General features: G+C 45.5%; 1 protein-coding gene across 4 annotated transcripts in view; it reads left to right on the top strand.

The window, feature by feature from the left end:
* LOC117536678 (POU domain, class 2, transcription factor 1-like) overlaps positions 1-20,512 on the top strand; it is a 77,822-nt gene extending 57,310 nt beyond the window's left edge. For 2 of the 4 annotated variants that reach the window (XM_034201641.1, XM_034201638.1), the window contains exons 9-16: positions 1,091-1,366; positions 1,625-1,766; positions 8,703-8,851; positions 9,797-9,994; positions 10,109-10,157; positions 10,716-10,860; positions 11,619-11,704; positions 13,357-20,512. In XM_034201641.1, the coding sequence (XP_034057532.1) occupies positions 1,091-1,366; positions 1,625-1,766; positions 8,703-8,851; positions 9,797-9,994; positions 10,109-10,157; positions 10,716-10,860; positions 11,619-11,704; positions 13,357-13,736 (1,425 nt within the window). In that variant the 3' untranslated portion in view covers positions 13,737-20,512. The remainder of the gene's footprint in view (positions 1-1,090; positions 1,367-1,624; positions 1,767-8,702; positions 8,852-9,796; positions 9,995-10,108; positions 10,158-10,715; positions 10,861-11,618; positions 11,705-13,356) is intronic. The other 2 variants (XM_034201639.1, XM_034201640.1) reach the window with 2 other exon arrangements.
* Positions 20,513-21,161: the final 649 nt, after the last annotated feature.

Genomic DNA, 21,161 nt, shown 5'->3' with positions numbered 1-21,161 from the left:
AGGGGAGAGATAGACAGAGAAGAAAGATCCAGATCCAAAGTACTGATCATAACTATCCGACAAGTTATTTTAATGCAAATCAAAAGCTAAATCTCTGCAAAACACACTTGATTTTTGTTGTTGTCCTTCAGGAGACACAAGTCATTTTATAATTCCAATAAAATGGTGATACCATCTGCAACAATCTGTTTGCTGCTGCCAAAGAAAGGTGGCTGCTTTATTCAAAATGTATTCCATGGCAGGTTATTTTCATAATAGACGCAGAATCTTGATATATTCACACGGCTCACCTCGTGTCCTCAGCCTTTATCTTCTTTAACATAATGCATGAATGCATCCTCACACGTCCGAGCGGCCGTTATAGATTTTTTCATTATGCGTTGATGAAGTCATGTCAAACAGAAGGCATGTGTTCCCCTATTGTTCGTGTATGTTATGCACAGAGACGATGAATGTAAATGACACGTGCAGCAGCAGGTTCCATGCATGATGTCTGCTCAATTAGTTGTCGCGCCCAAAGAGCGCAGGGTCACATTCCTGCTTCCATGTGCACTCTTCTTCTTAAACTCTATCTCCAAATCTCACATTCATGGCATTTCTGACTATTAAGAACATGTAGGCAGGTTTTTGTGTGCATGATTCCTGTCAAATCTGTCAAATGTATCAATGCATCCAGGGAAACATGATTGTTGTTGTTTCTTTTGCATGTTTCCTAGCTGATAACCTCATATGTATTCACTGGGCAGTTTATTTGGGTTCATGAAAAGAGAGAATGCTTTTTGATATCTTGACTGCTTAGTAATGTAATAATTACTATAATAACACAAATTATAATAGAAGAAAATGAATGAGAAAAAAAACATTATTAATAATATTAATTAATTATTAATATAGCAATTTAAAAAAGATACAATTACAAAGTTCTTTCACATAAAAAAAAAAAAACACACAATATGAAACAAGATTAAATAATTGCAACAACACCATCAGTTAAGAAAAAGCTATAGGATAAAAGTGAGTTGATACAACTATCACTTGTATGTTTATGATTGTGATTGTTTATTTACCTCCCCCCTTCCTCACATTCCAGAGGGAGAAGAGCAGCGATGTGCTCGGTGGGAGCAGCGGTGGCTCTATCGTTGCCACCAGCACCGGCGGAGTTGTGACATCTGTTGGAACCCCTTCAGCCTCCAGCAGCTCAATGGCCTCCTCATTGACGCCTGGCTTAACTTCTGGAAGTCACGGGGGTCACGGGGGTCATGGGGGTCTTGGGGGTCACTTGGGCGAAGAACCCAGCGATCTGGAGGAGCTGGAGCAGTTTGCCCGCACCTTCAAACAACGACGTATCAAGTTGGGATTCACCCAGGTAAAGAAACAGGGAGAAGAGGATGGGGGGCCAAGTGTGTGTGTGTGTGTGTGTGTGTGTGTGTGTGTGTGTGTGTGTGTGTGTGTGTGTGTGTGTGTGTGTGTTGTGTGTGTGTGTGTGTGTGTGTGTGTGTGTGTGTGTGTGTGTGTGTGTGTGTTGTGTGTGTGTGTGTGTGTGTGTGTGTGTGTGTGTGTGTGTGTGTGTGTGTGAGAGTGAGTGAGTGAGTCGCAGCTGACATTGTTTATCTGTTTCCATCAGGGAGACGTCGGCGTTGCTATGGGAAAACTGTACGGAAACGACTTCAGCCAGACCACCATCTCCCGATTCGAAGCCCTCAATCTGAGCTTTAAGAACATGTGCAAACTGAAACCGCTGCTCGAGAAGTGGCTGAATGATGCAGGTAAACATCCAGGTCCGTCATCGTGACAGTCAAGGACGCAGAGTTTGATCCCTGCAATCAGTCATTTTAGTTTGTTTTGTTTGTAATACATTTATGTAGAATTGAATCTATTTAGTTGACAGAGAGTACTCAGCGATGCTGTATTTCAGCAGTTATATAAGTCTATACGTTTTTTTGTTTGTTTTTTTTGTCACTATTTGAGTTCTCATTCATAACACTCCGTTCGATGTCTCACTATGGGACAGAGTCCTGCATCGGGTCGGGTACCCGCGGGTACCCGACGGGTGACCCGCAAAAAAGGTGATTCGCGGGTGGTATTTTTTCAAACGCTTTTTTCCGGGTTCGGTTCTGGGTAAAACAAAGATGATGCGGGTCGGGTCGCGGGTATTGCATAATAAATATATTAAAATAATAGTAATTTAGTTTAATGTTTAAATCCTCAGACCTCTCCCCCGCGGGACCGCGCATAATCATAACCTCTGCAGCGCATCAATCTGCTGCTGTGCGCGCCACATTCGAAATGGCTGAGGTGAAGCTCTCTAGCGGAGAATACAGCATTTTCAATAACACTTCCTCAAGAGCGAAATCCAATGTCTGGGAGGCTTTTTGTGTCATCCTAGATGGAGGAAATAACCAACATCCCACGCTTTCTGAGACAAATATGAAACTGCGTGTGTTAATAATTGCACATTTTCACTGCTCATAGGCTATGCGGGTTCGGGTCGGGTTGCGGATCTTGTGCCGACGGGTCGGGTCGGGTTGCGGAACTAATTGGCAATATGTGCGGGTAGCGGGGCGGGTTCGGTATTGCACGTCGCGGGTGCGGGGCGGGAGCGGGTCTTGAAAATCAGACCCGTGCAGGACTCTGCTATGGGATGCGCCTCATCGCGGAGCAAACAGAAGCATCAATCTCATTACGCCAATCCTGATTGGCTGGAGATCTTGACGTCAGCGTCAGGGAAATCACCCCCTATAAGTAGCTTGCGCCACAACGCATGCGCCATTCAAACACCTCTTCTCGCTTCAGAGCACATCTCTATGGTAGCCGGACAAGCTTCACGGTCCACAGACTGAACCCAAATATCCATTTCGGTCGACGGGCGCTTGCCGGCTACTCCTTCTGCTTCGCAGGAAGACGGTAATTACTAACGCTAGTTATTGTTGAAATCGACCTCGCCGCTCTCTTTCCCCGGAAAGTAAGCTAGGTCTGAATTTTTTCAAGCTAGCGTTAGCTTGCTCCCTCACTACCGACACCACGGTAGCGAAGAAGTCTTTTCTTTTCTCTTCCCCACGGAGGAGGAAAGGATTAAAAGGAGCATACTGCCACACCAGTCAGTATTCTCCGGGAATAAAAGACCCACACCGTCCTTTTCTCCGGATTTAGGACAGGGTGGTTACCTCTTTTTCTCCCAACCTACCTGTTGAGAGCGGGTCCTCTCCACGCCACGAGGCGAACAAGATGGACGCCCCTCTCCCTCACACCAGAGGAGTCAGGGACTCGGTGGCTCGACTCTGCGGCTGCGGGTTGAAGATCTCGGGCACAGACACACACCAGGTCTGCTCGTCCTGCCTCGGGCTGGAACACGCCCGAGGCGCTATCGACAACCCCGGCTCGTGCGGACATTGTGTCCGCTTCACCGTAAAGAGCCTCCGCCGACGGCTAGCACGCCAAGCTAGCCTGTCGGAGCAGGAACCCCCCATGTCCTCTGACCTGCCGGCCGGCAGTCAAGACGCGGGGACATCTGCCACAGAGAGTGATCCCCTCTCCATGTCGGTCTGGGGCTCAGTATCTGAGATGGCCGCAGAACCGGATTCCCGCGCCCTGGCAGGCCGGGACCCGGTGGCGGCAAGACACGCGGGAACGGGACCCCACGCTTTACCGAGCTGGGGCTCCCGGTTAGACCTCACCATGGTCTCACCCGCGGAGGATGTCCTCGAGCTTCACTACGACGAGGACGAAGAGGACGCCTCGGTGTTCCTCCTGTCCGAGTCGGATGAACATGAAGAGGACATCTTCATGTCATCGGCTCAGGCTGCAAAGCCTGGAGCGAGGGCTGCTCTCCCAGACGATAGCACACCAGCTTCGCCCTGTCTGAGTATGGACCTGCAGGCCGTGTGCAAACGCGCTGCGGCCAGACTCGACATCCCGTGGCCTGAAATGGCCAAGGAGACCTCCAGGTCCCGCTACGAAGGGAAACATTTTCCCCAAGCAGCGCGGACAAAGAGGCAACTCCTTCCGGTCTTCCCGGAGATGTTGGATGAGGTGTCGGTCTCGTGGAGAGACCGGCCCTTCAGCAACAAGGTCCCAATCCAGGGTGCCTCCTCCCTAGACTGTGACGGAATGGAGAAGCTCGGCCTGCTCCGCATACCGCCCATGGAACCGCTGGTAGCAGCCCACCTCCTACCGAGGATGGGCCCGTCACCAAGCAGGAACCCCACGCTGCCGGCAAAGTCGGACCGATTTCAGTCGACAATGACTGAACGGTCCTACAAAGCCGCAGCGTTGTCCGCCAGGGCCCTGAATGTGGCCTCGCTGCTAACCGCTTACCAAGCGGAGCTCTGCGAGGACCTGTCGGGTAACCCGGGGGCAGCCACTCTGGACGAGATGGCAGCGGTCACAGACATCTAAAAGTCTCCGTGTCCAACGCTGCGCCGTCCAGGCCACAGGTAAGGCAATGGGGATCATGGTGGTGCAGGAAAGAGCGAGATGGCTCAACCTCACCAACCTCCCAGACCGGGAAAAGGAGGATGTGCTGGATATGCCCATCGTTCCCGAGGGAATTTTCGGCTCCGCTCTTGCTTCCATGCAAAAGAGGTGTGAGTCGAAAAAGAGGGAGGACGAGGCACTCCACCTCTGCCTCCCTCGAAGGGTCCAGCCGCTGCCTTCGCAGCAGCAGTCCTTCGCCCAAGCTGCCTTGAACCCTGCTCGGTTTAAAACACCGAAAACGCAGAGGTCGCAGCCCGCCCCGAGTCCCCAGCCCAGGCTGGAGACGAGGGCGAGCTGGCCCAGAAATTCTCCGGTTCCGGCTGCAGCTCAGGCGCAGCCAACCCAGAATTTCGGCCAGCAGGCGAGGAAGAAGAAGCGAGCGGCGTGACAGCCCCTCCTTCTCCCCTCCGTGACAGAGCTGGAAGTCCACGGTTCCCCAGCTCTAAATGTGTTTCCGCCGCCTCGAGAGATGCCTCAACACCATCCTCAAGTCCGCAAAAACACATGTCACAAATCTGTTTGTTCCTCTGTCATTAAACATTTGCCGCTGACGCATCCAGGCTTCAGGCCGAGGGAGCAGCTCAAAAAAATGATAAGAAAAACAATAAAACCAATAAACAGCCCGTCAACTGTTCCCCTTCTGAGAGCAGCTTCGGCATCTCTCAAAAGGCGGATTACAGGCGGGTCTGTGAAGGCATCACCGTCACGCGCATGCGCAGTGCCGGCTGGGGTTTTAAAAGCACCACCGCCACGCGCATGCGCAGTGCCGGCTGGGGTTGTGAAGGCACCACCGTCATGCGCATGCGCAGTGTCGGTGGGGATTGTCGAAAGGGGGCACCACAGTGTTCAGACACTAGAGGGCCCCATAACACAACAAATAGAGACTCAGAGGGGAAGAGATGTGACATCTCCACTGGCTCTAAGGAGCATGCAGTGGAAGATGCTCACATCATCTGCTTGGGTTTTCAAGATAGTAACACGGGGCTACAGACTCCAATTCGCTGTCACCCCCCCTCGCTTCTCGGGCATTCTGCATTCGCAGGCCCGAGGAGAATCAGCCCATATTCTGGAGAAAGAGATTCTCTCTCTCCTAGAAAAGAGGGCTATATCTATTGTACCCGCCGAGCAGAGTCAGGGCGGCTTCTATTCCAAGTACTTTCTCGTTCCCAAACGGGGAGGGAATGGAATTCGGCCAATACTTGATTTGAGGGCTCTGAACAAATATCTAAGAAGATATAAGTTCAGAATGCTCACTCACACATCTCTGCTGCGGCTCGTGCGACAAGACGACTGGTTCACATCAGTCGACCTGAAAGATGCGTATTTTCACATCCCAGTATATTACCCACACAGGAAATATCTGAGATTCGCATTTCAGGGGATCTGTTATGAATACAGAGTACTCCCCTTCGGTCTGTCTCTCAGTCCAAGGGTGTTTGTACGATGTACGGAAGCCGCGATAGCCCCGTTAAGACAACAGGGTATTCGCCTGGCGACCTACCTGGACGACTGGCTGCTTCTCGCACAGTCGGAGCAGGAGGCTGTTACGCAGACAAATGTCCTCGTAAAGCACCTGCTCAACCTGGGTTTCATAATAAACACAGAGAAGAGCATGTTGTGCCCCGCGCAGACTATACTCTTCCTGGGTTTATACCTGAACTCGGTGCCCTTTTCAGCTCGCTTGTCAGCGGATAGAGTGAAAGCTTTCAGAGCTTGTCTCGCTCTTTTCCGGCTGCGCAAACATGTTCTCTTCAGATCATGCCTGCGATTGCTGGGGCTCATGGCGTCAGCCATCCTGGTCGTACGACTGGGACGCTTACACATGAGGGAGTTTCAGCGCTGGGTGGCCGCCCTAAAACTAAACCCCGGTTACTGTGAAATGCGTAATGGCACTGCGCCACTGGCTGCACCCGACTTTTCTAGTACGAGGTGTGCCTATGGGTGCTGTCCTTTCACGGAAAGTGGTCACCACGGACGCATGTCTGACAGGTTGGGGAGGTATTTATGAAGGTCGCCTGGTGAGGGGTCTCTGGAGCAGAGACCTCCAGCGGGCGCACATAAATTACCTGGAGCTTTTAGCGGTGTTTCTCACCCTAAAACGCTTTCTGCCTTTCCTCAGGAGACATCACGTCCTCGTGAGGACAGACAATATGACCACAATATCGTATATTAACCGCCAAGGGGGTTTGCGTTCTCTCCAGTTACACACACTGGCGCGCAAACTTATCCTATGGAGCGGTAGGCGTCTCCTCTCTCTGAGAGCGACGCACGTACCGGGAGTGAGGAACCTCGGGGCAGATCTACTGTCCAGAGGTATACCACTTTATGCAGACTGGACTCTACATCCAAGGATTGTGAGCCAGCTGTGGGTGCGTTACGGCAGAGCCGCGGTGGATCTGTTCGCATCGAAGGACAACGCTCAGTGTCAGCTGTTCTTTTCGATGCACGATCTAAATGCACCGTTAGGCGTGGATGCACTCGCGCACAATTGGCCCCCGGGCCTTCTGTACGAGTTCCCACCCCTGGCTCTGATACCCCCAACTCTGGCCAGAGTGAGAGAGCAACGCCACACACTTATCCTGATAGCTCCGCACTGGCCAGCTATGTACTGGCTAGCGGAGATATATCAGCTGCTGTGCGGGCAGCCATGGCAGCTCCCACTACGCAGGGACATACTGCCCCAAGCGGGGGGGGCGATCTTTCACCCACACCCAGAGCGCTTGGCTCTATGGGCCTGGCCCGTGAGTGGTACAATCTAAATACAGTGTGACATGATGCTGACCCTGGCAGCTGCCAAGCGAGCCAGTGGCACTCATGCACTATCTGTACAGTTTTCATGCACTCAGTTTGCCCCAGGGCAAACAGAGTGTGGTTGAAGCCTGACCCTGCCTTTATCTTAAGGCGGTCGGTTCGGGTACCACATTTGACATTAAGGCATCCTCCCCGCCACTGTATTCCTCCGGGGAACAGCGGCCGGATTTGCCGTGTCCAGCCCGTGCTTCACGCACGTACAGGGACAGATCAAGGGTGCTTTGTCATAATGACCAACCCCTTGTGTCCTGGGCTAACCCTTATAAGGGCAAGCCTGTTACTAAGCAACGGCTCTCCCACTGGTCTGTGGAAGCAATTGCTTTGGGGCTCATGCGAGTCAGAGTTCGCAGGCACCCTCGGGTCCGCGAGCTCTTTCGACTCAGAGTCTGGCTGCATTCTGGACTCTGTCCAGGATGTCTCCCATCAAAGACATTGGTGCAGCGGCAAGCTGGTCCTCGCCGCTCACTTTTGTCTGCCTCCTAACAGGTTGGACGTTCTGCTCCCAGTGTGACTCAAGCAGTGCTGGGCACCTGGTTGAGTCAGAGCTCTACCTGTTAAGTTCTGGTTGGTTTGGTGATTTTCGAGATAAGCTCGTCTGGCAATACGGGAGCTACAATTTCCCATAGTGAGACATCGAACGGAGTGTTATGAATGAGAACTATAGGTTACTTATGTAACCCCAGTTCTCAGAGTAACATGAAGTGAGATGTCTCACCAGACGGCCCTCCTTGCTATGGTGAAGCGAGAAGAGGTGCTTATTTTGAATGGCGCATGCGTTGTGGCGCAAGCTACTTATAGGGGGTGATTTCCCTGACACTGACGTCAAGATCTCCAGCCAATCAGGATTGGCGTAATGAGATTGATGCTTCTGTTTGCTCCGCGATGAGGCGCATCCCATAGTGAGACATCTCACTTCATGTTACTCTGAGAACTGGGGTTATGTAAGTAACCTATAGTTATGTGCGAAAAACAGTTTAGTTATTCATATTAACGAACCTACCTCGTGTAGTTTGTTATTGGTCTTCGTGCGTGTGAATGGTCTGTAAAGGCTAACATCCTAAATGTTCCATCCAGAGGGGGTTTTTCTCTCACACACTCCCCCCCTGCCTGAACCGCCTCCATTGGACTCCTTTGTTTACTTCCGTAACATAATGATATCACTATGTCACACTAGCGCTCCAACACATTGTACGTGCTAAGGGGCGAGACTCTTCTAAGCAGTTGAACTGATACAACAGAACCGTCCAGCTTACCAATCAGAACAGACTGGGCTCTGGTTTCAGACAGAGGGTGAAAAGAGGTGCTGCATTTAAAACAAGTCCTTCTTGTCCTCCCTATGCACTTTTTCCTTTGATTTTCGTGCATGTCTTAACTATTTCTCCCCTCCCTGTATCCCTATGTGTATCCCTCTCCAACAGAAATCATGGCGGTGGACAGCATGCTGCCCAGCCCCTCCTCTCTCTCCTCCCCCATGCTGGGCATCGAGGGTCTGTCAGGCCGTCGCAGGAAGAAACGCACTAGCATCGAGACCAACGTGCGAGTGGCCTTAGAGCGCAACTTCTGCATGGTAGGAGACTGACTTATTAAGTATGAAGAAAACTCTATCTCGAAGTCTTCACAGGGAGGCACCGCAGATATGACCACCAAATGAAATCCTGGCATTTGTAGAGAAAGAAATCTCAACGCATATTGAGTATCTAAAAGGAATGGTGTTCATTGCAGTTCTCACCTGTACACAATTATGCCACTCGTAGATTTAAGAACGGAGTCTCATTGTATGTAGCAAAGTACTAAGTAAAAGTGCATTTAGACGTTTGAAATAAAAACCTTTAAAAAAAACAACGATTTTTGTCATTTTGACACAAAAACATTATTAAAGATTAATCCTAAAAATAAAGATAACATTTAATTGACTGTTATCAGTTGTTATCAGTACCATCTGCTCTTTCCTGCACTTTGTGAAACCGTCCGAGTTTTAAACACATGTTTAGCGTTGTGAATTTAAAAAAAGGACCTGCTCGGTTAGGTTTAAGATAAGAACATGGTTTGTTACATACATAAGTAAGTAAATCACAAGTGTACTTACCTGGGGTGATATAAGTCAATATGTTGATTTATGGGGGGGTTTCACACAGGACATGAACAGTTGTCTCCTGGGAGAAATCCATGTGTTTATTGACCTATCTATCCACCCCCACCTCTTCCCTATGTGGACTTTTGAGCTCTTTATTTTACGCCACCTGACATCCTTTTCTGATCCTCTCATAATCACTACAGCCACTGATCCAGCCTACCATGAACGCATATTACGCCCTACTAAAGCTAGGAGGTCAAGTGGGGCCACAGGACTTTATATCTAAGCTACCTATGACAACTAATGACGGCCATTAACTCAGAAGATAAGATGAGCCAGGTTGTCATAATAGACCCCGAGTTTTTGCATATAAAGGTTAGGTAGGTTTGGTTTCATTATCTTCTATTCTGTAAATGTGTTCAATGTTTTCCTCCCCAGAACAATAAGCCTAACTCGGAGGAGATCTTGCTCATGGCGGACCAGCTCAACATGGAGAAGGAAGTGATTCGTGTTTGGTTCTGCAACCGCAGGCAGAAAGAGAAGCGCATCAACCCCTCCAGCAGCACCACCCCTCCCCTGCCCTGCCAGACCTCGCCTGTTGTGTCACACAGAGCCCCCTGCTACAGCCCGCACATGGTACAGCCCACCCATCCACTAACTCTTTCTTTCATTTTACACATCCTTATATTTGCTTCACACATGGATGGTATTTTTTCCTGACTTCTCTCTCCCTCTCTTCCTCTCCTCCAGATCTCGAGTCATGGTCTGTCCCAGGTCACCACCTGTCTCAGCACAACAGGTGAGCAGTAATTACTGTTTGTGTCTGTGTAGAGTCTCCTCAATTACATATTAAAGGTCTGCGCGGCGCTTCCCAATTGTGTTTTTGGAACCCTGAGGTCGGTCACGGGAAGATTAAACTGGTCCTGGCGTTATTTGGAAGAAGTTGATGAAACGCCGAGGAATCATCACTTTAAAAAATCATTTCAGCGAGAGGAAATGGAAAACAATGATGTTTTTGTTGACAACCACATGGACGTTCTGGTCCCATCTTGAGTTGTTTTCCTCCCTGAGTCAGGATTTATAGAGCTGGGCTTACAGTGTGAGTGATCCCAGGCTTCACTGATATGACAGATGGCCTGGCAGGTAACAAACACAGTAGGAAATGTATTGGCCCGCTGAGCCACGGATAATACCATCCAAACTTCTCTCTCCAGTCTGCAGCTGAACGGAGTTAAAGAAGACACTGAAGAAGCTGTTGATGAAGATCTGTGTCACACTAGTGTTTATTTAGAAATAGCGCTGTAACTCATTCGCACTGCATGGCACCAACATCCCTCTTCTTCTTCTCTCCCCTCAGCCTCCAGCCCTTCGGCCTCCTGCCCCATGACTCCCGTCAGCTCAGCCGCAGCAGGCTCCACCTCTTCTTCTATGACCTCCCCCCATCATAGCACAGCTAGCCCCGCCCCTCCCAGCTTCGCCGGGGCCCTTGGGTTCAACACCGGGTGAGTGTTTATCTTGTGGTTATCGTTTAACCACAAATATAAAATTTAAAAAAGAATAATAAAATATTTTATCCAAAATTCTGAGAAATATGCATTTTCATGTCAATTAACAAAATTGATGGATGAAAGTAGAAACACTTTTTTTTTTTAATTGCGGTTGTGACATTCCTACATCAATTACAAGGCAAGAGTTTAAAACGTTTGCGTAACTGATGAGTACATTGGAAGAACATCACTTAAAGAAGCCCTATTTCCCTTTCCTGTAGTGAGTTATATGGTTTTTGTGAATGTAAATGGTCCGCAGAGGCTAAAATCCCCATGTTCCTTCCAGAGGGAGTTTCTCTCCCACACACTCCCTCCCCCTGTCTGAAATACATTAGACTACTTTGTTTTCTTCTGCAACATAGTGACAGCACTACGTAACACTCGTGTTTCTATTGACTAGCGCTCCAACACATTTTACGTGGGGTGAGACATCTCTAAGCGGTTGACCAATCACAACAGAGCCGGCCAGCTAACTAATCAGAGCAGACTGGGCTCTGGTTTCAGACAGAGGGTGAAAAGAGGTGCTGCAGCACAGGCAGTATGAGAACAAATAAAGAGCTTTTTGAACATTAAATCATGGAGACATGTCCCAGTAGAGACACAAAACAAAAACATGAACCTGACAATGGGCATAATAGGGCCCCTTTAACCTGTCAAATGCTTTTCTAAGTGTGAATTACCCTATGTGAACTTGCGGTCGATCCACGTTTCAGGAACACATTGATGGGACTAAGCACAGGGATGACCCAGGCCCTCATTGGCAGCAATTCCCTGGCTACCATGCAAGGTGTGTGTGCATGTAAGTGTGTCGGTGCATGCAGCCCGTCCCCTCCAACCTAGCGAGTCTTCATGAGTCTCCATTTTCTAAAGACCACTTCCCATTTCACCCTTCATCCATTCTGTCCAAAATGAATTTCCTTGCAGCCTCACAGGACAGTAGCCGACAGCTAACGCGGCTCAGTCCTCCTCCCCCTCCTCCTCCTCCTCCTCCTCAGCACGAACTTTGTGAATTGCTCAGTATGGTGAAAGATTCAATTTGATTCTCATACAATAGCCTGCTATTATCACAGAGTGACAAGAGCCCCTTATGGCAAAGCTTAGGAGGCCAAGTCAGCTTACAGTAAACAGTTGAACAGGCACAATCCCCTCCCTCTCAATATCCAGGCCTGGTGGCTAAATAGCCAGTTTCCACTCAGAAATCTCCTTTTTGAAATCAATTAAGCATCACAAATAAGGTTTGTTGAGCTCCGCTTTGAATCCTTCCTGTGATCCATCTGCCGATTCAGACCTTCTCGCTGTGTTCGCCGCCATTCAGAGGCGGCCCCCTCCAGGCCATGTGTTGATGAGAAGGATACAGTCTGTTATGGAAACTGCAGCTCTGGCTCTCACACAGCTATAGGCTGAGGGAGGGGGAGAAAGAGAAGCCTTGATGAAAAGAGGGGGTTGAAATGTAGTGTTGACGTGAAAAGGATTTGCGGTTTGAACCCCTCAGGGGCCACACACACGCTATGAATGTTTACACTCATGGTGCTGCAATGGATTATAGTGTTGACGTTTACACTGGAATTCAAAAGTTGGCATGTGTCACTCTCACTGATATACGGGTTATTCTGCAGAGAGATCAAATATTATTTTCAGTTATGGGGTCTCATTGCAATATAGTATAATGATGCCTGGAACATTTCAATATAATATCTAAAGTAAACCAACAGGTCACCTCCTACAGTAAAACCTGTCCTGTGCATATAGTCAAAAGTAAATGTTCACTCTTTAATAAGCATTCAACTCAGTTCTCATCATTCCTTTCACCATGTGTAGTGAATAGCCATCTCCATCTTCATCCTGACTAACACTAACAGACTAACAGACTAACACTGTCTGAGTATTCATCCCCTGAAAATGTCAGTAGAAATATGTTCATCTGTAAGACTGACCATAACATTGATACTTCATTGTAAATGTGTCTGTAGAATTGAAAATATTGTAGGTTTAATGTCCAATACATTGCTGTTTTGAAAGGAACTATGGAAATGATTCTGGTATTTCTTTGAAAATAGTTTCATTGTGAATTGGGTGAACCGACAGGACGACTGATAATAATATGTTGTATTCTATCGAGGAGACGATGTATTGGAAACTTTCCTAGTTTCTGTGTTTGTAGTCATTGTGCAGATTCCCCCTGTTACTGATGTGTCTACTTCCTCTCTTCAAATCTTCACTCCTTTTCGTCCTCTTCTTCAATTCTCCCTTTGGTCATCTTCCTCTTCACCTCTCCTTCTTTCCACGGTCTTTCTGACTTCTCTTTATCATTTGTTGCCTTGTTTGTCGTTTTCTATTTCTTTCGCTCTGCTTTCTATCTTTTTGTCTCTCATCTTTCTCCTCCTCTCTTGTATCTCTCGTTCCATCTTCCTGCTCTTCCTCCCTTCCTGTCCTCGCTCTTCTTCCTCACAGCCCTAGTGTCGAGCAGTGGTCAGCTGCCCATCACCAGTCTGGATGGGGGGGCAGCCCACATGCTCCTGGGTGGGCCTGGGGGTACCGGCGTCCCTCCATCCCTTCGCTCCTCACTCTTCCTCAATCATCCAGCCCTCCTCCCCATGGTGACGGGCTCCATGGCGACAGCCTCCACGACTGCCATGTCCCTGGCCAGCAGCAGCAGCGGGGGTGGTGGCCCGAGACTCCCCTTCCCCCAGTCCCCCCCCCCTGGCACCAGCAGCCTCATGAACCCCACCACGTGCCACGAGGAGTCCGCTTCTCCGTGTTCAAGTCCCGCCTCTTTCTGTTCTTTCAGCGAAGCCTCACCTCCGCCCCTGGGAGGGGCCATGGCCGAGTGATCTCTGACTGACAGCCAAAGCATCCTATCAGAGGAGGACGAGGAGGAGGAAGAGTTTAAGGAGCTTTAAGAAATCTAAATTTACAACCTCGCCTTTCAACCAAAGCCATCTCTCTGTCTGATCCATCTCCGCTTTCGTCTCTCTCTTTCTCCCCGCTGAAGTCTTCTGAAGCCAAAAATATACACGGACGGATGACGGGAGGAAGCAAAGAGAGAGGGATGATGGAGGGGTTAGAGAGACCTGCAGAACAGAGGGGGGGGATTTGAAACCAAATAATGATCTACAGCTGGAGAGGCGGCACTGAGGAGTGTTTTTGCTCGGCATCGGGGAAACGGAACAGCATGCTTTTTATCGGCTGGAGAAAAAATTAAACTCGATGAGGGCAGGGATGAGAAGCGAAACTGTGTGTGAGAAATGGGAGGCAAAGAGAAAAGACTTGTTTAACAAGCTCCGAAAGGTCATGTGGTTGCAACCAAATTTAAAAAGAAAATGATGCTAGAGGGAAACACACTTACTTACAAAGATGAATAACCAAAATCTCCAAATACCAAAAACTGTAAACCAAAAATGACAAAAAACTACAAACGGAGAGAAAAGCTTTAGTTCAGAAAGACTTTCTGATCTGTCCAGGTTCAGTTCATACTCCATACAAACATTTCCCATTTCACTCAGGATTCCTTTATCCTTTTCTTAGTTTTAAAAAGCATTTCTTTTCTATTATGTTTTTATTTATCACTTTTTTAATGCAATTTCTTGCCAAATATGTGTGTTAAATGTTTTACAGCTGATCCCAGATGCAGGATGTCTGACTACCTCTTTACAGCTTTACAGTGATGAACACAGCTTACATCAGAGTGTTTGTTTTAACCAGCCTGTCGTGACAGACGGGTGGGGTTTACTAAGTAGCAAAACCCACCCTTCTGGTACGTGAATAGGATAAAACAGACATTACGTTAAAAATCCCATTTGACTGAGTTAAAAATGACTTTTTTTGGTTGTTTAGCTGTTTAAAAGATTCAGATTATTTAGAGGGATTATTTAAAACCTATTTTTCTTTTTAATCACCATTATCATCATCACCAATGGTCTCATTAATATTGTTCTTCAAACCGAGGTATACACACTGCACAGTGCTCATACTGCCTTCAAAGATGATACCACCGGCAGATGTAGACGGTCTTGGGATTTTATTCAGCATTATTTGTCGTCTTTTATTTATTATCACCCCATACCATCGCCATGTCATCTTCCAGACTGCTCATCTACCACCAGACAGTCACTCTTGGATACCAAAGCATCGCCTCTGGCAGCGTAGTCTCTTGATTCGCCCGGGAGACGAGTGTCCAGACAAAACCTCAGCCTTGTCAAAGGGAAAACACACACACACACACACACACACACTACAAGCATAAGAAGGAGTTCAAACCAAAAAAAAAAGAACAAAAGAAAAAGGTGAAGCACCGGCTTTCCCCTAACTGCCCCCAAACCCCTGCCCTCCATCCCTCCCTCCCATCTGCCCCTCTCCTTTGTCTCCAAAGATCAGATCAAAAGGCCAAAAGAAGAGAGGAGAAGAAGAAGAGGAGGAGAAGCGGTCAGGAGCGAAGGAGCCAAAGGTAAAAAAGCTGCAGGGGGAAAGAAGAAGAAGAAGGAAGAGGAGCAGGAGGAGGTGCGCTCGAAGCGGCGGACCACAAAACCAAAAAGTAACCCAAAACCAAAAGCTACTACTACTGCTACTTATGATGTATGAGTGACTGAACCGTAACTAAACCAAATACAAACAAAGAGAGGGAGGACGAGGGGAGAAAAGGGGGGAGAAAGGCCCTGTCTGTCTGTTTGTCTTCGCTGTGATTGCTGTTCTTGTCTCGGCAGACAGAAATCGTTCCCTCCCTCCCTCTGCCAGCGACCTCGGCTTTGTTCTCACTTTCCTTTTTTCCTGGATGGATAAAAATATGGAATAACCTCAAAAACTGACTTTGAGAATATATATATTTTGTTTTTGCTTACCATAGTGTGTCTGTTACTGATGTATGAATTTCTCTCATTGCTTTCTACTTATTATGCGGCGGGAGGGAAGGGGGGAGGGGCGGGTTTTGGCGACGTGTTGCCTACTTTCATATCTTCTTGTCTTTTCGGTTGTGCTCTGGATTTATTTTTATTTGTTGGAAAGAACTGTGAACATGTAGCTTCCAAGTCGTTTTTTAAAGTTGATCCAGAATGTTGTGAAAAAGCCAAAACTGAAAACCAAAAGCAAATCTTTTTAGACATACAACCAAACCAAATAGAACAACCAAACCAATGCACAAGGTGTACGAGAGGTGTGTGTGTGTGTGTGTGTGTGTGTGTGTGTGTGTGTGTGTGTGTGTGTGTGTGTGTGTGTGTGTGTGTGTGTGTGTGTGTGTGTGTGTGTGTGTGTGTGTGTGTGTGTGTGTGTGTGTGTGTGTGTGTGTGTGTGTGTGTGTGTGTGTGTGTGTGTGTGTGTGTGTGTGAGCGTGTGTCGGTATAAGATAATTAAACTGTAAAACAACAATACCCTCTTCTGTCACATGCAGGACTAAATAACATCACTGAATGTTTATTTTGGACGGTTAGAGCAAGGCTGGTTTTCAACCTGGACCCGTTTTCATACAGTTTTCACTTCAAACTTCGTTTCTCTGCAGGCTTTAAAAGCAGAACATGTTCAATAGAAACTCCAAAAGTGAAACCCATCGGACTCCAAGTAAAGTTGAGTTTATTTATGATCAGATAACCTTGAATATGTATTTAAGCAGTGGGCTTAAGTAGTGGGCTTCTGAAGCTTGACTGCCTCTGTCATTCATATCTTTTAACAGATACAGATGTTAAAAGTGTAAACATGTTGAAAAAACACTTTTAGCCACATATAGCTTTTAGAGAGTGAAAAAGAAAGTCCAAAGACTTCACTGTTGGTTTGAAATAACATACATTTATTATCAAACTGCAAACCATATTGTAAGCAACTGTACACGACATTGTGTATTCTTGTTCATTTCAGAATGATTGAAAATCACATCCTTTGTTTCTCCCCAAAGTTATTGTAAGAATATGGGTTACATGTTCACAAGTTATGTGACCCCTAAAACAACTTAGAATCTTTAAAAGGCCAATAAATGCAGCACTCCGTGATCTTCATTCAGATCTAAAATCGCACATTGTCCTTGAACGCATCACCATAGTGAGAACAGGCGTTTTCATGTATTGAAATGCTGAAGCAAACCAGTAGTCAAATGTCTAAAAACTGGTTTTATACTTTAATAAATTATGACAAATAAAGTATGTTTAAAATGTAAGTTAATGGGCAAAAACATGTTCCGTTAAATACCTCTACAGTGAAGCACTTCATGTTAATTGGTCAATTTGATGGAAGGAAAACTTGAGGCCCAGGTTGAAAACAGAGTTAAGTTTTGAATGTCAAACACACAGGGAATTGAAAGTAACCAATGACAAAGATGATATGGGGAGGGGACGGGGGGGGGCGCTGACGTCTGAGACGGATTAAAGGCTGAGGCCGTCCACTTTTAGAGGGAATGTATCCATTAGTTCTTCTAGGTTTTTGTAGGGGGAAATAATCTATGTTCAACTGCTCTTACTTGTTGCTGATGTATAAAAAGGCTGGGATTATTATCCTTTGATGATGACGACCGAAGACGATGACTTGACCAAAAGCTTTAAAACTTTATCTCTCACGGGCTCTTTGTTGAAAAAAATATTTGTATTTATTGTATGAGGGAGGTGTGTGCTTTTTTCGGGGGATGGGAGAAGTGGTCCGTTTGTATTTTATTAACTTCCTTGTCTCTCACCTTTATTTATTGACTCTTTATTTATGTATTTATTGGATTCTATTTATGTCTTTCTGGATCTTTGTAATAGTTTTTCAAGGGTTGTTGTGAGGCTTGTATCTGCAGAGAGGGGTGTTCTTGAGATCAAGACAAGAAGAGAAGATGCCAAACGAATGTTTCAAAGCAAAACCAAACCTAAAGACTGTTGTCTTGTAACCTGAGACGGAGAACGAAAGTAGCCGGGAAACTGTGACGGAGGAAAGCTATGTTTTTTAATTAGCTTAGTTCACTGTTCCATCAACCCAGAGTGTGTTACGGTTTTCTAACTTAGAGTCGGTGATGTTTACTTCCCTATTTCTTTTTTTCAAAGCTTTTGAAACCTTGTGTTTCTCATTTTGGATCTTACATGATTCTGTGTTGCACTAGCTATTTCCTAATTCCAACTAAGCTTTTGGTTAATGTTTACAAATTGAAGATTTACACATAAGTACATTTAATTTGACTAGATCACACAAAGTTAATCTTAGGTAGAGATTAATGTTACTAAATATTTACACCCAGTAAATGTCGGGTGTAGGCGTTGCATTGCTAACTAAACTCACCGAGCAAAGCTAACGCTATCTTGCTAACATGTGACCTGTTAAGATTTAATAGTAAAAGAGCTAATGGTTGACTAAATTAAAATAGGATTTAAAGAAGTTTTACATTTTAGTTCACAAAAATACCAATATAGCTACTACTTAACACAAAACACTTTGCTAATAACAACTAGCTAAATAGCGTTGTTTAGGTTAGCATAATTGAAAATTAATACTACAAACTATTTCTTCATGTATAATGAAATAAATAGACATCAAAGCTTGTCATTTTGTCGGCTATGTCACAGCTTGTGATGCTAACGGAGACTTCCTGATGAGATGATGACTCACATGTTTCCTCACAGTCTTTATTTCCAAAGTCTTCCCCACAAAGATTTGTTTTGTACACTTGTTAGTGCAGCCTTATTTAGTAGAATGATTTTCCTAAAACAAGTTAGTGCTTGCTAAGAACCTGTATGGAAGCCCATTTCAGCAAAAGTGATGAAAAATAAAAGTTTCTTGAGAAATGTTCTCAAAATTACGAGTCTCTTAAAAGGAGATTCAATATTTGGAGAAAGTTTCTCTTTGATTGAGGATCTGCTTTCCATCGTAGGGCTTTTATTTATTTTACGGGCAGCAATGGGCTTCCATAGGTTCCAACACACACTTTATGATGGTTTTAACAAATAGCTTGTGCAACCTAGCCGTTCTTTAGGGCATATGATGTTGTGAGTCTGCTGTGCTGTCAGTCATTGTAAAGCAAACTAATATATGACATACAGAAAGCTCAGTCTCACGCACTCCAAACTGGTTAGACTGGCCGGCAGTGACATGTTTTTCTTAACGATAGCCCTAAGTTTGAAAAACACATCATTTCTGTCAAGTTGATTGACTTTCCTCCGTTCACGTCTCCTCCTCTGCTCTCTAAAAAGCTTTCTGATTCCCTCCGACCCTTCTTCAGGGAGGAGGGGTCATACTCATACCTCTGATACTCTGATGAAAAAACCAAATAGACATTCAAGCTTTAATGACAAAAAAAAATTCAAAAGAGACATGACTTGTCTGAACTCAGGAGTGAGGGATGTGAAACTGGCCCTAGCAAGTTGATGATGGCGAAACAAAGATTTTCAGTTCTTATGGCTTTAACCTACAGAATACACCACAGCGTCCTCTTGTGTTCTCCATGAAGTGCTGAGGATGTGGCTGTGTTTTGTGGAGAGGAAGGTGTGTGTATACTCATCACTGCTGTCGGAGGAGAACATGTAAACTCCAGGTTTTTACATCAATTACTAATTTATGTTTTAATGTGACCCATGGGCTGTTAAGAGTCCACTGCAGAGGCAAAGACTGTGTGGATGTCGAAGTAAAACTTAAGAAAATACAAATGTATATTTTTAAGATTTGTGTTTTTTGTCTCCGACAGCAGTGCAGCTCTGTTTGTGTGCCTGTGTAGTCCGACTCGGCTGTGGTGGACAGAGAATGATACCAAAGTTAAAACGTACCGCAGTGAGACGCTACACTACAAACACAACACACACACTCACGGTCATTCCATGTGTATATAAACATTCAGGATTCTTGATAGGGACTGTAACTGCTAAAATAAAAGCTATCCAGCGCCTGTTGTTAATATAATAACACTGTCAGATAATAAGAGCACTTCAGGCCTTGACAGTTTTTTTACTGTAGTTCTTCTGTGGCTGTGAATGTTCATTTTACTACTCTGTTCAACTTTCGAAGTCACCGTGACACATAAAAGTCTCTTTTTTTGGCCTTGGGAAAACTAAATGTAAATCGGAGTGAGATAAAAAAAAAAAAGAGAGAGTATCTTCAGTCGATATCGTTTGTCCCATTTATTTATTCAGGAGAAAATTAAAAGAAACGTTTTCCTTTCTATTTTTTCTACAATGCAGCTTAAATCCAAAGGTTAAGAGGACAGCAAAGATAGATTTTACTGCTAAAGAAAAAAAAACCTCAATAGTGAAAACCAAAGAGCTCCACTGTATCTCCTCACCTTGATTTTACTTTTTTTCCGCAAGGTCCCATGTTTTTACAATGGCTGTTAACTCCAAAAGTATTCTTTGATATAGCCTAATGATGATGGTGGCGATGGACGTAAAAGATGAAACAAACACTGCTCTGTAAGCTTTAGTATCTGTTTTTCGGGTTCTTTTTTCTGTTTTGGAAGTATGCTTACAATATGCTGTTTTTTGACCTCGAGGCTCTCTCTGTCTGAGTTGATTCTATAACCTGATTCTGTTGGAAACGTTTGGGTTTGAAACTGTTCTCTACTGTCCCTGAACTCATCGCTATCTGTGTGCCTGTTGTTTTAAGTGGCCAGGGAAACGGGGACAAAACAAACCTGTAAGTGTTAGGAATAAAGTGCGAATTTAGACCAAAGTCATCTCCTGTGTCCTTGTTGTTCTTTTGTTGTTTCTGTGTCATATTCCACAATGAAAATGTCAAAAGTGTGAAAGGAAAGATCATGATAGATCAATAAGAGTTTTGAATTAAGTTTTGCAAGTGGTTTTACATAGGTGAAAAAATATAAAACAAAAATATTTTAAAAGGATATAACTTATTATTTAAGAGTAAGTACTTAAGTACAACTTTAAGGTGCTTGTGCTTTTTTTGATAAGTCTATTCCAATGCATTTCTTCAGCCAATATTGTCCTTTTACACCACTACATTTATTTGTCGGCTTTAGTTACTTTGCTGTTTGCTGACCAACTATAGTCAAAATGAAAGTGTATAAAGGCTGGAGAAATCGGGGGAATGCAAGCCATTTTCAATATCATAATCCAATGTTTTGTTGACCTTTACATCCTTCCAGATCTCCTATGCAGATTCTGTCGCTTTTTAACATCACTTATACTTTCAACTTTGCTCAAAAAATAATTCCTGCTGCCACTTATTATTTTTTGAGCAAAGATGGCTGATGGCACTTTAATGTAATCATACAACATGTTGTTTTGGACCACAGATGTATCGGTTGGCCAAAAAACCCGCTCCTACATATGTGTAACTGCATGTTTTAATAGACTGTCTACCAG

The sequence above is a fragment of the Gymnodraco acuticeps genome, unplaced genomic scaffold (assembly GCF_902827175.1).
Source record: "Gymnodraco acuticeps unplaced genomic scaffold, fGymAcu1.1, whole genome shotgun sequence".
In the NCBI taxonomy this organism is placed as follows: domain Eukaryota; kingdom Metazoa; phylum Chordata; class Actinopteri; order Perciformes; family Bathydraconidae; genus Gymnodraco; species Gymnodraco acuticeps.
Note: the sequence above shows the minus strand (reverse complement) of the source record. Positions and strands in the feature narration are given on the sequence as shown.